Source organism: Echiichthys vipera (genome assembly GCF_963691815.1).
Source record: "Echiichthys vipera genome assembly, chromosome: 4".
In the NCBI taxonomy this organism is placed as follows: domain Eukaryota; kingdom Metazoa; phylum Chordata; class Actinopteri; order Perciformes; family Trachinidae; genus Echiichthys; species Echiichthys vipera.
Genome location: NC_139829.1, coordinates 17,270,559 through 17,290,166, shown reverse-complemented (window position 1 = coordinate 17,290,166; position 19,608 = coordinate 17,270,559). Strand labels below are relative to the sequence as shown.

Here is a 19,608-nt window from a genome sequence, read left to right as displayed (position 1 = left end):
TGGATGGAAATCCACGGATGGAGAGAGGAAGAGAGATTGTGTCCTAGGGCTAAAATTAGCAATGATTCCTCCCCCAAGGTTTTACAAGGACATGCATGCATGCAAGTACGTGCAAACACACATGCATGCTAACATCAAGCACACACAAACAGACATGGACACTTTTTTCTTTCCCCTCTCTCTACTATCTCACTCCTTCCATCTGCTGATAGGAAAGGTACATGACCTTTCCTATCTAATAGCTATTTTTGCAAATGATGTAGACAATGGTTTTTCACTGCTCAGCGCTAATGTGAAAAGTAGGGCATCTAAAACAAGACCTAAACCACTTAAAATATGTTGTGCAAGAATGTAATTTACAGAGACTTTAACGAAGTTGTATCCAATCAAGTTTTTGTTTTTCTGTTCCTTGTATTTTCCTTGTCAAAAATGTTGGCCACAGGTCTTCTACAACAATACCTTATAATATGGAGCTTTAATATTGATTATCTACTCTCCCTGTTTCTTATTCCCCACTCTATCCTTTTCTGAACCCTGATCATTCCTCCACCTATCCCTGCCACCATCCTTCACCTCTTACCACCCTCTCAGGAGATCTCAGACTATGACTTGCAGGAGTTAGTCATGAAGTCGATAGGTCGGCTGACGTTGGTGCGCCAGACGTTCCCAATGCCCCAGAACACAACTCAGCGCTGTGTCAAACACAATCATAAGATTAACAACTCCCTGTGTGACCCTAAAAACCCCAAGTCTCAACAGCTAGAGGTGAGTTGGCTTGGTGAACTGCCCATAAGGTGAGTCAGTGATTTTCTGCAAATCAAATACGGATACTTTTTTTTTTTTTTGCTCAAAACAAGCTGAAGTGCCATTATGAAAGTAAATTGTAAGCCATGAAAAAATTAGTAATGAGTATTATTTGTGTATTTAGTGACTAATAAGATAGTGGTAAAATACATTCTAAAAAACACAAGTAGGCTATGGTAGAAACTTGGTTGATTAAAGCTGAGGGGAGTAAGCAGTACGTAAGGAGCAGAAATTGCAAATGACCCAAATGAGAAACAGTAATTTTACTTATTAATGAATTCAGTGTCAGGGTTGAAGTGGTTTAATGATGCTCCAGAAAAGAAAAAAGCATGTATTTCGCTCTTTCAGATCCACGTATTGTTAAGTTCACCCCTTTTTCTCTGAAGATGACTCTCTCAAAACATATTTTTATGTAGTATTTGAATTGAATATTCTAGAGTGTAAACATGCTTAATCACTTTAAAATTTAGACTTAAATGTTTAGTGTGAATGTGAAAAACATCAGTGTGATCTTTGGCAAGTGGACACCCTTGCAGTTTAATTAACTTAAGGAATGGTCATAAAAAAGAAAATTAACTCGGTCTGAATCAAGATTACCAAAGATCAAGACATCATGGAATTAGGTTCAGTCATTTCTTCTACTTGAAGTGGAAAGGGATGTCCAGTGGGAATACAGTCAATTGATCGGCAACTACATTACTGGGCAACTTTGCCCTCAATACAAACAGCTCTATAATCAGCACAACAAAGTGCATCAGTGTAAAATACTAAATAGAGCTTAGTTTTTTGTAATAACACTCACATGTACAACTCCATCAAACAGTTTGGAAAAAATCCGAGCTATTTTTCTTCTTAACATGTCACAATTCCATGTTTTTGGAAGTGATTGCAGGTCATTTTGGATATTCATATGGATGCAGTGGCTCTAAAAAATCTTTCCATGATTTTTTTCATGATAATTTATTATTCCTATCCTGCACTATACGTAAGCTGAATACAGTGCTGCAGGGGTGACATAGTGTATGTTTGTACTACAAACATACAAACAAAATTCAATACAATACATACATACAAAATACAATACATGGATTTTGGAATATTGCAGGAAATATTAATAATAAGGCAAGCAATTGTTTTTGACATACCTTTTGTTCAGCAAGATAAACTTCCTAAATGAACAGATTTTCTGAGTTTTGAAGCATAAATGCAGTTAAAGAGCGCTGCTGAGTACTGTACTGGTGTGATGGTGATGTAGACAACCTCAGTAGTCTCATTTAGCCACTTATTAGCAGCTACCTTTTCAAAAATCCTAATTGTGGAACTAACTGACATATTTTATGTTGCAGAAAATTTTTTGAAAATCCCTTAAACTTGTGTTAACCTCAGACCTTTTTTCAGGCATCTTTCCAAAAATCCAAGGGAACCAGAAGTGCAAACATTTTAACTCATGTCTGTGTTTTAGGACTCATTCCTGCAGCACTCTATTGACATTCAGAGCCAAAAAAGAATTGAGCACATAAAGCGAGGGTCCTATAACCATAATGCATTCAGAGGCACTGAAGTGTGCTATGCATGTGACTCATAGATACCTCCTGTACTGGCGTACATCTAATGAAATAATAATGATATAATTTTTTTGTTGACACACTACTCTCTGGGTTTTCATTTCCAAATGTCTTTAACGCAGCTAGTTATGTATTTGAAATATGTTGTGTTGCTCCATTTCTGTCTTTTAAAGCTCCCTGAGTTTTAGTTTGACATTTTAACAAACCTCCCAATCCTAATGCTTCTCATACAGCATCCTGGCTGATTTGACATTATTATAATGTGTGACTGTGAGGTCTTTTACTTGGAAAGTAAATCATTTTGGAAAGAGTTAGCTTACACCCTTATATGTGTCTATCTCAAATGTCAGAATTCATCTGACAGTATGGTCATGGAAACCACAGTGACAGTTTTTTGCTCCACTTTCACATTTTTCTTTACTTTACTAATATATCCCCTAGGGTGGTAATATATAAGCAATTATAACCCCTGTTTGTGTGTATGTGACACATCAAACTGCCATCAAATACAGTGGAAAAAAGGGAACGTCCCTTAATTCATTTATCAAGAAAAAAATATGAAATTGAATTAATGTGTTGTTGATTTATGTGGAAGCATAAGACCCTTGGGGAACACATTTGATGAAAGTTGGAAATACATTGAAGACAGAAACGTGGTCTTAATGTTTATGTGGATATCTCCCTCTCAAGTCCTAAGACAGTACAATTCTAGGCTTTCAGTGTAATCAGTGATTGTACATGTTTATTTGTTTTTTAATAGAAAAAAAAAATGTGAAAAATAAACCAAAAAATGCCTGGAAGGTTTAAAAACAGCTAAATATATAAATGTTTTCTGGAATATTCCAAAAGGTTGATTAAAGCCTTGCCATACAGTATCCAAAACACAGCCATTGTTACCTCCATGAGGCCCTAAAGCATTGAATAATGCACATAAGTAAAGCTTGCCTTGTGTGTACAAATATGAATCTGTGCTTCTCAAGTGTAAAAAGCTATCAGAGAATCAAGCCTGTCCCATTCATTATTTGTTGGGTTGAATCCAATCGTATGTGTTTATTGTGCTGTAGAAGACTGAGGCTGTGCATGTGTTTACGTACTGTTTGTGAGTGCATGTGAGTGTAGGTCATTTCAGTCAGGGACAATGGGCCTCATTTATCAATCTTACGTGAAAACGGTCGCAGATCTGAGCGCAGAGTTGGTCGTATGACAGGACCCACGTGTGATTTATGAAACATTCGTATCTGACCAATCTCAGCGTACAAATGAGCGGGCCTTGATAAATGCGGCGGCTGAATTGGATCGTCATTAACTTGTTACGCCCTTAAATATTCCTGGTTCGGAGGCCTCGCCCACTGAGGTCAAACACGGAGAGACGAAACACTTGTAAGAAAAGAAACTTTTCCGACACAGAGGTCGCCATCCTGACATCCGACATGGAGCAAAATAAAGATGTGCTTTTTGGCAGTCTTAAGAGTGGAATAAAAGGGGCCTATAAAAACGCTGTATGGAAAAGAATAACGGAGGCAGTCAACCCGAAGCAGCGCTCCACTGAGACTACGCACTGTTGGACAGTCGTTGTGCCGTATTCAGCACCCCTGCCGTGAAATGCACCCCCTCGCATTACAGGTGATATTCTGGATCAGAAGGCTGTTGTTTCCACCTATAGGAGTAGTTTATATACAGGTAACCACATTAAAAGCACATAATTTTGAACCTATTAATTGCAAGAAAAACTGGGATTATATTTACGAAACGCTGAGTCAAATACATTCAACTTGCTCAAAAGATCCATTTAATTCATTTTGTAATTATGGCTGCTGTATATTTCAACAGAACATACAAACGGTGTTGTTTTGTGTTCGCTATTACCCAAGTTTGTGATTTTAAACTCTTTAAAGTAGTTTAAAGACTGTAAGTAACCAATGTTCTGACAGTACCTGTATATAAACTACTCCTATAGGTCAAAAAAAAAAAAAACAGCCTTCTGATCCAGAATATCACCTATAATGCGAGGGGGTGCATTTCACGGCAGGGGTGCTGAATACGGCACAACACCGGCGTTCTTGCTCTGTTGCGGGGTTTGCCAGCGGGGTTATTAGGTATTCTGTTAGAGGATACCTTTGTCACCTAGAAGAACCATACCAAAATGTTAATCATCTGATACCTTGTTTGATTTAATGCAACTTATCGAGGCTAGCCACTGACCAAGGAGATGACTTTGGCTCTGCAGTGCGTCTTGCTGCAGCCGTGCGCCAACACATTAATTCATTAATTCATCTTCAATCGCTTGTCCCTGTCGGGGTCGTGGGGGGCTGGAGCCGAGCTGTTTTGAAAAATAAAAGAATAGTGTGATCCCGCTCACGTCCAAATTGATAAATGCCGAAGTTTGCCAGGAAATGGTCGTACGCACGTTTTTCTGTCGTACGTTCGTTTGATAAATGAGGGCCAATGTGTTTTTGAGAGTGAGATTAAAAATGATTTTTCATGCACAGTCAAAACCATATACTGAAGTTCAGTTGGGCATCCTGTGTATGTGTACATGGGTGTGTGTGTGGATGTGTGGGTGGTTTAGTGGTTGGAGAGGAGGAGGAATCAAGGGATGGGAGAGAAAGAGAGAGAGAGACAGAGGAAGCCGATCAGCTCAGCGGTCAGAGAGTGGCCCAGAAGCCCAATTTCACACTGCACTGAAGCACATCAACTCAGGCTGACACACACACACACACACACACACACAGACACACACACACACACACACACACACACACACACACATACACACACACACACACACACACACACACACACACACACACACACACACACATACATACATACATATACATATACATGCTTGCTTGGAGTGCAGAACCCACTGATCATTGAAGTTCCCCTTATAACAGTAGATTTTCCTAATCATTTTTTGGAGAAAAAGTAATAGACGCAAAGACAGTGAGACAGAATGATGGACGGACAAAGACACAGTGAAAGACGCAGACAAGACTGTGAGAGCAAGGATACTTCAAAAGAAAAAAGATAAACTTGACACTATTTTTTTTGTCCCATCTGTCAGTAAACTATTAGACATTTAGTATGGAACATTTTTGACATATTTTGATCTCTCATACAATTTTAAAGTAACAGAAAACCTTGACATTGACACGTTCTCACTTGGTTTCCTTATATTTTAGAGTGGCATGATGGAAGGAGAGTGATGGACTGAACAAGCAAAACACTGATAAGACATAGTTGAGTGCATTGTACGTGTACTGAATTGATCTTTTAGCCTGGAATTATATTCTACTGTTTGAGTCTACATCTATGCTGTTTGAAAAATATCCAAAAAGTTTGTTAAGGAGTAGGACACAAAACCTTAGTGTACAATAATTTATGATGTATTTCTTTTTGGTTCTATAGTAATTGGGAGTAGTTTGCAAAAAGCAATATCTTCATTAAAATGGTTTGAAATATTCTAATATCCCTTATTTGAAATCATGGCTCAATGATGCACTGGAGCCATAGCAACAGAGAGTATTTAAGCCCCACCCACATTAGAGGGTAACAATCCACCACACTCCATTGACTTTATATTTTGTGACTTGTCAGTTCTGTCTTCTAGCAAGAGAACAGAAACAAGCCTAAAAGTTTTTTTGCACTGGGATGTACTACCAACAGGGTAACAAACCCAGAACTAAGTTTTTACAAGCTGCAGAGTCGAAAAACTCAGAGACTGTCTGTGTTCTAAACATGATTATAATTAATTTACAACATTCTGTCAACATGATGCAGGTAAATCACATTCAGTCTCACTGATTTGGTCAATACTCACTTGTGCGTTCTGAGTGCAAGCACGTGATTAGAGCAACAGGATGCTGAAAGGAGGCTCTGTAAAACCACATGATGATAGATCAGACTGTATAAACTACCCTCCTTATCTCTCTTATTATTTGGTGCCAAAGACCCATCAATACATTTAAGTAAATGCCATCCTTATAGCTTTTCTTCTGTGTGATTGTTTCTGTGGGTATGAGCGTGTATATATATACAAATGAAAGTGTCATGCAAAGCAGGTACAGAGTTGAAAAGTTACACTTGTTTTTACTTGATCAAAGTGCTTTCTTACTACTTAATATTATTATCTGCAGGTCTCTTTTTGGTCCAAACAAACCAAAACTAGACATGCACATGCAAGAATAACATTGGTCACTTGGACCTCACAATTGCCTGTTTCTTGTTACAAATTTTAGCAAAGCAATGTGAGCAAGTAATTTACAGAGCATCTTCAGCTGAAGTAAAATGTCTGCATCTATTCTGTCGTTATCTCATATTATTTTTTTTCTGTATGCCTTTCTGTTATTTCTTTCTCTATAGATCACCAACCGCTACATTTATGATACTGTGTTGCTGCTGGCTAACACCTTCCACAGAAAGCTGGAGGATAGGAAGTGGCACAGCATGGCCAGTCTGAGCTGCATCAGGAAGAACTCCAAACCATGGCAGGGAGGCAAGAGCATGCTGGATACTGTCAAAAAGGTATGGGAATCAGAAGAAAACACACACAGGATGGTATTCAACTACAGTATGCAAGCATGCATACATGGTCACTCTGGCACACACATCTGAGCACCCTCACACATGCATGCACCAAGGTAAGCTGGTGCCTGTTCCAAGAGAAAGGCTTTCTTAGGTCTGCATAACTTTACTATGTACCCCCAAATCTAGAGCATGGGCTGATTTTTAAAAGTTCTGCTCAGTAAAATGATCCAGATAGTATGGTTGAATAGACACATATGGTGACAAACATCCATGCGCATTTCAATACTCTTAGGAAAACATACACGTTAAAAAGTCATGCTAAATTGTCAACATCTGGTCTATGTTTTGTTATGTTTTTATGTCCCAGTTATCTCCAGGAAAAGAAATTCACAGACATGGAGTGAACACTAAAAAATACCTCTCTTGCTTCTGTTCGATAATAACCTTTGACAAAATTCAACTCAGATAAAACTTGAAATTATGTCATGTAAAGCTTAATCAACATCTCTTTGTTTCAGACAGAAAAGGTTAAGATTATGTACACAGACATGAAACAGAAAAGGAAAATGTTGAATATAACTATCAAATTCTTTTCATTACTGTGACATATTCTATATACAATATACCGTATTTTTCGGATTAAAAGTCGCTCCGGAGTATAAGTCTCATCAGCCGAAAATGCATAATAAAGAAGGAAAAAAACATATATTAGTCGAACTAGAGTATAAGTTGCATTTTTTCGGGAAATTTATTTGATAAAATCCAACACCAAGAATAGACATTTCATCTTGAAAAGCAATTTAAAATAAAAATAGAATAGAGAACAACAGGCTGAATAAGTGTACGGTATATGACGCATAAACAACGAACTGAGAACGTGCCTGGTATGTTAACGTAACATATTACGGTAAGAGTCATTCAAATAACTATAACATATAGAACATGCTATACGTTAACCAAACAATCTGTCACTCCTAATCACTAAATCCAATGAACTCTTCTTCCTCTGTGTCACTTCTGAACAACTCCGCCAACTCAAAGTAGCAGGTAGAATCTTTTTTTTCACAATGCACTCCTGCCATGACCCACCCCCGCCAAATTTTGATTGGTTGACGTGTGTGTGTGACGATTGCTGATATACGCCTAGTCTCTTAGGTGACTGAGATAAATAATAGCCCGGGCTATTATTTGATATTTTACGGTAATGTGTTAATAATTTCACACATAAGTCGCTCCAGAGTATAAATCGCACCTATGAAAAAAACTGTTACTTATAATCCGAAAAATACGGTACACATTTAAACTGTAGTGACAGCACTGTTATGATTTCACTTTGACCATTCACTGTCTCTTTTTGCTGTGAACCATGCGCATGTCAAGGTGACAAATAGGCATACCTCAAATCTCTAGCTGTTACGCATCGGGCAAGCAGCTAAGTGCGTGTGGCTGCTGCAACCTCTCCCGAAAAAAAGGGAACTGGTTTGGTGAAGCACAGGCGCTGCGCAGTGGACCGACTCATCTCCAGGGTTCTTATATTGTTTGTTCCTGAACATTTTATATTGTTTTAAACAAAAAAAAGTAATCAGAGTAGGATATTGCTGAACCAGCACACACTCAATATTGTTTACAGAAGTGAGATTGGGCCTCATGCAGAAACATTGTCTTAAATTGCGTTGATATTTTCTATTAATTTTCTTTTAAGAGATAAAACAAGAGAAGTCAACTCCAGATGCACCAAACATTCTTAACCACCAAAGTCTGCCTTTACCCAGGCGAGCTGAATGATGAATCAGATCATAATTGTTTATTAGCATGAGATAATTAATGTTTTCCCCCCTCAAATTTAAGTGTGTGAATTTAAGTGTAAAGTTATTCATTGTCATGTGCACAATAATTAGACGAAGCAGTTGTTGGCAATGAAAATCTTTGATATCGGGCTCCCTCCACCAATGCTCATTAAATATGTTTTGAAAAAAGAAAATCACACAAGTAAAAGCAAAATTAGTTAGTTAGTTGAGGTACAGGGCTAAATATAATCATAATAAATATAAATTAAGAAATATATTCATTTACATTATTGAGACAGTATTTGCAAAATAATAACTGATATGTAAACATGTATGTAGTCAATGTATATATATATATATATATATATATATATATATATATATATATATAAAAGAAATAATACATATATACAAAGAGCTGTAAACAGTTTGTGTAAATAATAAGTGATTATATAATGTAAAGTGACGACAGTGTAACTGAAAAGGTGATGCGTTATGGGCTCAATCTTGTGTTTTCTTGTATTGGAAAAACAATTTGTGGATTGTGAAAAACTGGATTTTTTTTTTCTTGTCTTGGTAAGAGTGCTCTCAACCACTTGTAAAATGTCTCTTACCTAAAAGAAGAGCAAAAATAAGAAAACATTGGTGAATCCTAGAAAACAATGGGTACTTACAAAATAAGAACAAAACGTGCTAGTTTTAAAATCATTAATAAATACTTTGTTTCAAAAAAGGAGAAAATTTTCTTTCAAAAAATGTTCTCAATATATCTTCCATAAATAAAGTCAGTGGAAAACATATCTCTGTGACTTTGGAGCGGAGACTTGATTACTACAGTTGCAATGAAAAAAAAGCATGTATTTGCATTTCAAGACACTGTGCTCATTTCATGACATTTTGGAGACCAGGCACTATTGTTCCTTGGCTGAGACACTCTTTGACAGAGCAAGATGCAGTCACTGCTAAATTCATACAAAGTCCTTCCCCTCCAGGGGTGGAGAATGACATAGAGGAGGCTTTAAATAAGTCTAGCATTTTTTTATTTGTTTTTATCACATTGTTATCAAATTTTTCTTTATTACTTCGAGTGAAAGTTTTCAAGTTCCTGTCTGAACCCAGTAAGCTTCATGACCTGAGTGCACATGATTTCAAATGATTGCATACCTTAAAAAAGCACACACATCAATCAGCAAGTTTTGCTCAGTTCCTGAACAGTTGACTTTTTGGAGATAGAGGATTTCATCCCGCAGCTGTGATTTTATGAATCTCTGCAATTCACCTTGAGTTTATGCTGGGGTTTGGCAACACTTTCATCACTGTTAAATCCAATTGGATCAATGCCCTCTGTTTTGATATAAATAAAAAACTACTCGAGGGATGGCAGTTTGACTGAATGATGAAGCCAAGTGAAATGCTAATTTGGGATTAGTGTCAGACAATAATAAATGTGGCGCAATGGCTTTCATATCTATCTCTGCATTTCACCTTGAGATCAGGCTAGGGTTTGGCAACACTTTCATTAGCAGTTCCGGCTGTTAAACCAACCCTGATGGTTGTCTCAACAGAGCTGTGTTAAAGAGCCCTAAGCAGTAATAGAGTTCAGTTCAGCAGCCTGGCATCAGTTCCATTTTACAGTGTATCAGCAGTGTGCTTTACTTACCGTGTGTTTAATCAGTGTTTTGGTATGTGGGGCCATTATTGTAATGATAAATACTAATTTGTGGCTGTTGATGAGGAGCTATATTGATGTTCTTTGGTCTTCATTGACAAATTCAGAGTGGAAAATGTAGCAGGTGAAACCGCTGTTAAACTAATCCTCAAAATCTGAAATGTGTGCTGTTTTTGAGCTGTTGGTAGATTACATGTCCTTACCCATACCCTGTCATTGGTTGCTATATACCCCCCATTGAGTCTTAGCGACTCAAGCAGTTAGGTGAAGGACTCATTTTTTAATTGTATTGCTCACATTTAAGGCACGAAAAGTCTTGTGATGATGACCAAGACCTTCAGGTTGGGCCAACAAGGTACTTAAAGGCCATGCTTAACTCTTCAAGATTTATTAAAGGTTTTATTTGATGTATTCTTTTCTAAACTTAAAAAAAAAAAAAACACCTCGTAAAACAATTCTTGTTTCTCATTTATTTGTCAGATTTTGGTCTCATGAGCCTAGTGGCATGTTCTTTGTATCAGGTGCAATTAAAAAAAAGATAATTGTTATGAAAGTATTGTTCCAATACTGAGCTGCCAACATTAATTAACTGAATAATTATGAAAGGCAATGAACAGTATCCGAGCAGGTTTCACCCCTGCCCAATCAAATAAACATGTACTTCTATAAAGGGTGGGGTGTGTTTGTGATTGTGTGCATGAAGGTCAACCCATGGGAATACAATTATTAAATATGGTAACAACATACTGGTGTGTCAGTGTAGATTAACAAACCAAATGGCACATTACCCTCATTCATGATCTATATAATTTATATACATATGCACACCTAAGTCACATGTATACAAACTAACATCCACATGCATGTAAGTAAGTTTGTGTATGTTGAGCATGAAGGAACGTAATACAGAGATATACCTACACAAATATATCTGAATAAATATAATGATTAAATGTTACAAATAAGGCTCAAATGCAAGTTTACATCCTATGAAAAAGTGGAATCACCTGAGATATGAGCAATGTGATTCGACATAAACTCACTATGCATGTTTGTATTTATCATAGCCCAAACCACCCACAGGAATTTCACAATCCACACACACACACACACACACAAACACATACATACACACACACACACACACACACACACACACACACACACACACACACAAAGCATGAATCATATTAAGGAGTATAACACCTCTCCTCCCCTGAAGCAGGCACAGAGTCACTCTCACTGACTACCGGGAGGCAAGGCAAAGGTTGGGAACTGACACCATGTGTATGTGTCTGCATATGTGTGTGTATACTTGTGAGTTAATCTCCCTGTCTACATAAGACATTCTATGCCCGTTGTGCAAAGTCCAGACACAGATTTCTTACATCAGCCTGGTACTTATTACACGTACCTCCGCGTACTGGCAACTGCTCAATTTTTAACACCAATGCACCAAATCTAGGTGGGATATTCCTCCAAGGGCAAAACATATTTTTCAAACCTCTCTTGTCTTTGACATGCAAATAGTATGCAAACATGTAATAAAGTAAAAATGTACATATGTCTTAGTCTATTACAAACCAAACCTGTTTCCTAATCAGTACCTGTTCTTTGTCGTGAGATATGATCATTTTATTAGGGACAGGTAGATGATTCATGCCAGTGCTTCACTGAGAGTGTGTAATCATAACTGATCTTAACCTATTTTAATGTCAAATTTTACAGGGATCATTATTTATGAGGTCTATTATAGCCAAAGGAATATTGATGAGAACTGATTATAGTGATAAAGATCATGATGACAATAACGACTATAATGACAAAATCCCAATGATCAATTTTACCAAACAACATGAGTAGTAAAATAAATCGACAGTCAAAGAAATATATTATTTTCCTTGCAGTTCGGAGTGAGTGGCCTCACCAGTTTCCTGGAGTTCACTGACAATGGCACTAACCCCAACATCTTCTTTGAGATCCTCGGAACAAATTATGGAGAAGACAGGGGACGGGGAGTCAGTAGGGTAAGTAATTTAAACCAAACCCTTGTCTGTGGTGTGCTACAGTGGGCGAAAGGGGAATAATTCCTGCTGTCATGCATGGAGTGGATTTACACAATTCCTGGATCTTCCGGGGAATTTCACTGCACCTGCTCCCTACATTATTTTCATCTCCTAGTTATTCAGCAATTTCTCTTTGAATTCACAGTCCTCACAGTCCACAGTGCGTGTGTGGTTCAATGGCTGTGTGCATATGCAGGGATATGTGTTTGTCTGCAGTTTTTGTAAACATATATTCAGTGACTCTTAATGAATGTTTCAGAAACATTAAGAATATTATCTTTATGCTGTAAGGTTCATCATAACATAGCATAGAATAAGGCATAGTCCAACTGTATGCTACTAATGTGTAGGTTTGTAAAAACATAATTCCTTGAAATACATATATTTTCGATAAAGGAGAGTAAAGAATCCTCCCCCCCCCCCTCAAAGTTTGATCGGAAAAGGCTCTACTGAAGTCACTGACTACTCAATTGAAGTGGATAATGCATATAGGTGTGAAGACATTAGGGTTAACATACAATATATTATATATAAATATATATATATGATATAATAGTATGCAATTTAATAATCACTTTATTTATACATCACCTTTAAAAACAGAGTTTACATTGATTTGACAAACAAAGACAATGCAGGATACTTAGAACAAGATAATACAGAATAGTAATGCATGTTCTCATTACGATTGTCAAAATCAAGCAAACGGCCAAGCGTGGATAGCTACATTGTGGCCATAGAAGTGTTGTTCAAGTGCTCATTTTGTTTCCTGTTTGGTTGAAATTTCACTGCGTGATTGGAGTGCTGAAAAAAGTGGAGGACAAGTGATTTGGAGAATCATGCAGCAAAAAGCGTAGGGCAGCAGTTGGTAGCTTCATGTCTCCAGCTTCAATTGAAAATGAGTGGTAGCCTGCGTTCACACAGCATAAGGCCAGATAAAAGCAAGACAAGATTAATAATTAATAAATAAAAAGAAAAGAACAAAAGTAATAAAAAAAGACATTTCTATGGTTGTCTTTTTAATGCTTTTTGTGTATAATCCCTTATACAATTCCATTGGACAGAGAAACATTAAACACACACACACACACACACACACACACACACACACACACACACACACACACACACACACAATGCCTGTCCTCTACACTGGAGGGCTCTCTACAGATAACAGTTGAGATAGTAAGCTGTGATTATGCACACCAACATAATGAAGCATGCCAACACAGGCAAAATTAATCTTTAAAGCACAGCATAATTACATTTAGGCACAATTCCCAATCACACAGCATAATTACTTCTGAGGGAATTAAGTCACTTGTTATATAGTATTCTTGCCACAGTCTCCCTTAATACTCTGAACATTTGTTGGTCTGTCAGTGGGATTCAATTAGATTCATACATGGAATCAAACGACTAAAGAGGGAGTAATAGTCCTGACAGAGTGCCTGCATATTAACTTTGTCGTGTAGCTGAGTCGTGCTTTTTTGAATGATATAGCCCCCTGAAATGGTGTTCATACAGACCATCTAACCTGCAATAAAAGCCTGGAAGATATATGTTCGGCTGGAGAAAAGGTTAGTGAAATTGTTCTGACCACCCAAGAAAAGCCAGCCCAAAATGGACCCATCATGTATAAAAATGTAAAAGGAAAAGCTAAAAAGAAATTAAAACCCTGGGGTTTTATCTATCCTGTCCAGGAAAGCAGGAGGAGATAAATAGGTAACCATTTCATGCTGTCAAGCATTACATTACATGCTTTCCTGCTAACTACAATGTCAATGTCAATATCAATATAATTTCAGACCCATTTATTGTCCATTGTGATGGACAAGGACAAAAACTCTTCTTCTCTGCTGTGTGAGCACAAAAGGCAAGGTTAAATGTTGATAAAGACCTCAATGTAAATTGATTATTATGAAAAGCAACCCTGCCTCTCTCACCCCAGGTTAACGTTTTACCTGATATAATGAGGGCATGAATGACAATACTTTATTCCCAGGTCAATTATACTGTAGGAATCACCCCTGTTAAGTGAAGATGACTATAATGCATTCAAGTATCATCGTCCAATATGGTGGAGGTACTTTGTCTCTAAATATCATTTGACATGATGAGAAAAAAAATTAAGTGACTTGAACTGTAAAGAGTCAGATTTAATTAGAAACATTGCCAGATAGTTTATTGTTTTGGAAAATAGAGCTGACCTTAGTGTGACTGTGACTGAAGCAAAAAAATCCCAGTAAGGCCAGTGTAACCTGAGCCAATATACTCTTATTCAATGCTACCTGTACACATCTGCCAACATATTGACTAAATTATTACATTAGGCCTGGTGTATCACAGAAACAGTAATTACATTAACTAATGTTTGTGAATCAGCTTGCAATCACAGTTAGCAACATTAAGCAATCAGTAGCAGCAATAATTTTAATTAAATTGGTGGTGCAGTGTTTTCGGTTTAAAAAAAAGCAGCTCTCAGAGAGAGCCAACTTCTTAATTCAGTTGGACATTTAAAAAAAAGTTGATAATAGCAAACCAGCCATCAAAAGAAAGGACATACAGCAATTTATTTATTTATTCAATGTTACAGATAACAGGCAAAGTTGCTCAAATTGATATTTTAGGGAGCAGTTGTATTTCAGTCGAACACAGCAAAGGGATAATTTTAGCAGCTACCGTAAAAGCCTTGTCACACATTTACTTGTGGTAATTCTCTTGGATATATCTCTTCATTTAAGTGTTCTGTTCAGTGTTACAACATTTTTATGTTAGCATGTACTATACCATTCCCCACGGTCACATGTGAATATTTGAAAACCTTCTTTAGAGCAACCTTCGTTCTATTGCTTAGCCTTTACCCTGGGGTTCATTTGTGTCCTAACAGTTTGGAACAATGACATTACCTAGAAGAAACATCTAACCAACCAAATTAAATTAACACTGGTTATTTCTTCAGAATAAATTATATATTATCTCTCTCTCTCTCTCTCGCTCCCTCTCCCTCCATCTCTCTCTGCCCACGCCATATGCATTAACTTTCATTCTATATGAAGTCAAATGAATTTCTCTTGCCTAGTGCTTTCAAGACTCTGATGTGTCTTATGGATGAAAAATATGGATAATGCGTGCAAAACCATGCGTGTTATATAGAAGAGCCATTCAATATATGCAATAAAGATTCTGAATAATACACAACAGGCTCCAAAGAGCCCAACTCCGTTGCTGGTATAATGAGATGTAAAGTGTGAGTGTCTGACCATACTGTTAACAGTATTTGCGTACTCCCGAAATTATGGTTTTAACTCTACATTCTGTTCCGTCTCCTCTTTCAGTCTTAGTTATCATCCTTGCTGAGAGTCTCGCAAACAACAAACCCACAGAGTGGCTTTTTTGCTTTCCTGTCTCTGAACCTTAAATAAGTTATTCTTCTGAGGACCTCTCTCTTTCTCCCCAACCCTCTGCCATCTGTATCTTTTTAGCCCTCTTCCCTCCCTTATCCTGCCTGACATTTTATTGATCTCCCCGATCGGCTTTCACATTTTTCAATCCTCAATTCTTCACCATGACATTTATCCCCATCATACTTCTCACATATGCATAAAGTTGTCTCGTGATAATGAATTTAACACACACACACACACCTCAGATCATCATAATTATCAATGCGACACTGTGGTAGAATTAGGTTTCTGCTCCATTAACTTCAATGGCTATCCATGAGAGCCTATATCACTCTCTCTATACATCTACAGACTTGCCAGGCTCCACTGCTCTCTTATATAGAGGCGACAAGTCTGCCATGTGTAATTGCTTTGTTGGTTATCTGTGACATCTCAAATGACTTCGGAAAGGAAAAACGGCATCGGATTTATACTTTGGAAACAGCACAATAAAAAAGAGCTGTGGCAAAACTGGGATAAAAAGGAGGATAGGGAGTGAAAGGGAATGAGTGATGGGAAAAAGACTGTTACAGTGCCAGATTAAAGAAAGGGTAAAGAAGGTAAAGGTAAAATGAAATAGAAAGATGAGCTAGGGAGGCAGTTACAAAGGAGATAGATGACTTAATCCTTAGAGATCAGATGTACAAGAGATTTACAAGGGATAGAAGCAGCAGCACAGGTCATAATAGAGTCACATTCATTACACTCTTACTCTATCACACATGCTCTCTTTTTCCTCTCTCACATATTCTCCTTCTTTTAGAAGAGAGGTTGAAATATTTTCCCTCCTTACAAGAATCAATGTCCTGCGAACTGCAGCATTCTTAAATTGAGGTCACCTTCAATTATCATCTCAAGTCTCATCTGACATATGTGGTGAATTACGCTGAGTGACTTCAGAGAGTCATGGGACCTTGGAACCCCCCCCCCCCCCCACACACACACACACACACACACACACACTCCAAAGACCTGTCATCATGCGAGAAACATTTCTTCCATGACATGTTTTGAACATGTGAAGGACATTTTTTCAATGTAATGGCTTAATGTGCCCACCAACTCAAACACACATAACACAGTCACTGCTGCTCACTTAGGAACGCACACAAGCCGATGCACACATACACATTTGCATCCATCTTCTGACATGCACCGACATGGTAAGCCAACCCTTTTGGCTTTGCGTGACAATTAATGTATGTCTGCGTAACTGTCGTGCGTAACATAGCAAGACAATGGGTTTCCTACCTTCAACAGAGCAAATACACATGCATGCAGAGAGGATTTGCGCTATACCATTTCAAGTTCCAAACTGTTAATTATTGGTCACAGAGTTTCTTTCATAAGACTCAGCCACAGTAACACACAAAGCTGTTATATTCCTTTCCCTAAAACGTAACCGAGAATAAATACAATCTACAGACACATGTATTAACGAATCTGAATCAAGCTTAACTGTTTGTCTCCTCCCTATATGGATAGCAGTGCATTTTTGTGAGTGCCTACCCCAGAACAAGGAGATTAATATTTTATTTAACTTGTTCCAGCTCTATTTAATTTACAGTACAACAGCTTTTTTTGAATCTTTTCATTTTTTATGGTTAGTGTCCCGGCGGGTTAGGAGTTTTATTTCTTAAAGAGCTTTTCTTTGACGTTGTAGTCTATAGGGACAATCTCCATGTCTGAACAAACTATGGAGAGATACATTTAAAGGATGGCCTTTGCAGGTTTTTTGGGGGCTTATTATAGAGAACATCAGGTCCTACGTGGTCTCATGGGAGGGCGTATAAATAGCACGCCACTTTTCATGACTTTCATGACTTTTCGCGTGCATGTCTACGCATATTAAGCGTTTCGCGTGTCATTTAACGCCCGTAGCTCCCCAGGGTTAGGGTTAGGGTTAGGGGTTAGGGTTAGGGTTAGGGTTAGGGCATTTCACGCCCGTTATTTCAGCCATCCTTCACATGAAATATTGATTTAAAAACAATCCTCTGACAGAAAGCTCCACCACTTCGTATTTCTCCGGAAGGTAGCGGAGAAATACGAACACGTGGGTTTTCCCTCAATGACATTTGTGCGTGAAATGACAACGCCATCTCTGCACTATACAAGTCAATTGAGACTACATGGCGTGAAATGACACGTAAAAAACATGAAATGCGTTGTAATTATACGCGAGATGGCTTGAGAGAAATAGCGTGTCATTCACACGCCTTTTGGTGAGACCAGGCTGTCAGGTCTTACTCTGGCAAAAAAGAGTACCCTTACAAATGTAGATAGCAACTTCCTGCTGTTTTTCTGCTCCTTCTCAAACACTCACCTGTTATTGACTCAAAGACTAATATCCTTTTGCTACTTTCTATCAGAGACACCCATCTGCTCATAGTGCAGGAGTCATCCACATATCAGCTGTTGAAATCAAGCATGTATGAAATATGTGCAATGGCTTTTACTGGATTGAGATTTTAGTTGAGTATGTTAGAATGCTAACATTTGCTACTTAGCACAAATCCAGATGATGCTCATGGGAACGTTGTAGTTCAGGTATTTGATGATAGACCGAAGTATAGGACAAATTAAACATTATTTTTTTATGATGGCCTTAGATGTTAAATTGCAATTCTTGCTGGGGGGAACATGAACATCTGTACCAAATGCCACGGCTTCATTCAGCAGACATTTAACTCAAAACCTCAAATGTCAACCTTATGGTGGTGCCAGAGGAAAAGTCAGGAGATCACCAGAGTCATTATAATACATCCTGTGGGAACCATGATGTCTCTGCACATTTCATTTAATAGTTATTTAGATATTTCAGTCTGGACCGAAGTGATGGACTGACCAACCAACATCACCTCCACTAGAGATATTTAGCTAGCATAGCTAAAAATCCATTCTGATAATGTCCAAAATTAAATCCAAATTAGATACAATGTAAAAGCAACTCTGTAAAGTGCATTTGAATAGTTGAATATCTCAGTGTATATACAAATAACAAAACATATGTTTACCTACAAAACAAGGAAACTGTTCATGTACCAATGTTTCAAAGTTTTACTTAATGCTAAATACTAAATTTGACTTAAAGGCCAGCTCAAAACTTATGATAATATCAAATATGCCACGGTTGCTAACAAGGAAATTAGCATAATAATGTGTTTAATAAATTAACATTTTATACTTGCATCACGTAGATAGTGTAGAGAGGCCTCTCACACATCCTCTGATCAAGAAACAAAGGATGCAGCGCTAAAGGGCAAGTTGGCCAGCACTATATTTACCACTGGAACTGATTATTACAATTATGTTAAAAAAAATCATGCAGGGTGAGATGGAGAGGGTGATGAAAAAAGAGGAGGTCAGAGTCACGTTAAAAAAAAAAGTCAAAAAGGGAGACGGAAATGATTTGAGTTATAAAAATGAGACAAAATCAGTAAGTTAGAGCGGAAGTAAAATGAATAAATCTCTGTGTCTGAAAACCAACACAGAGAGAAGGGTGGAAAGATAATGACGGAGCAAAAATATCTCAAGGGAGAAAGATCCCTATTTCTTTCAAATTTTCCGTCCTATTAGGTAGATTTGCATGTATTTTATGCAGAGTTTGTCCTCCACCTTCAAGCCAGGTGGGAGATTGCGGGAAAAATGGAGGGAAGAAGTGGAGATTCAGTAATAGATGAGTGGAAATTAAGTTTGAATGGGAAAAGACAGATGATGGAAAAGCTGAGGAGCATGGAGGGA

At 37.6% G+C, this 19,608-nt stretch overlaps 1 protein-coding gene across 1 annotated transcript in view; it reads left to right on the top strand.

Moving 5' to 3' along the window:
- The window catches only part of grid2 (glutamate receptor, ionotropic, delta 2), a gene marked incomplete at both ends in the record, with an annotated part of 511,086 nt that overhangs the window by 352,383 nt on the left and 139,095 nt on the right, over positions 1 to 19,608 (top strand). Inside the window, 3 exons of the mRNA XM_083913146.1 lie at positions 592 to 765; positions 6,735 to 6,896; positions 12,263 to 12,382. Of these exons, the coding sequence (XP_083769272.1) occupies positions 592 to 765; positions 6,735 to 6,896; positions 12,263 to 12,382 (456 nt within the window). The remainder of the gene's footprint in view (positions 1 to 591; positions 766 to 6,734; positions 6,897 to 12,262; positions 12,383 to 19,608) is intronic.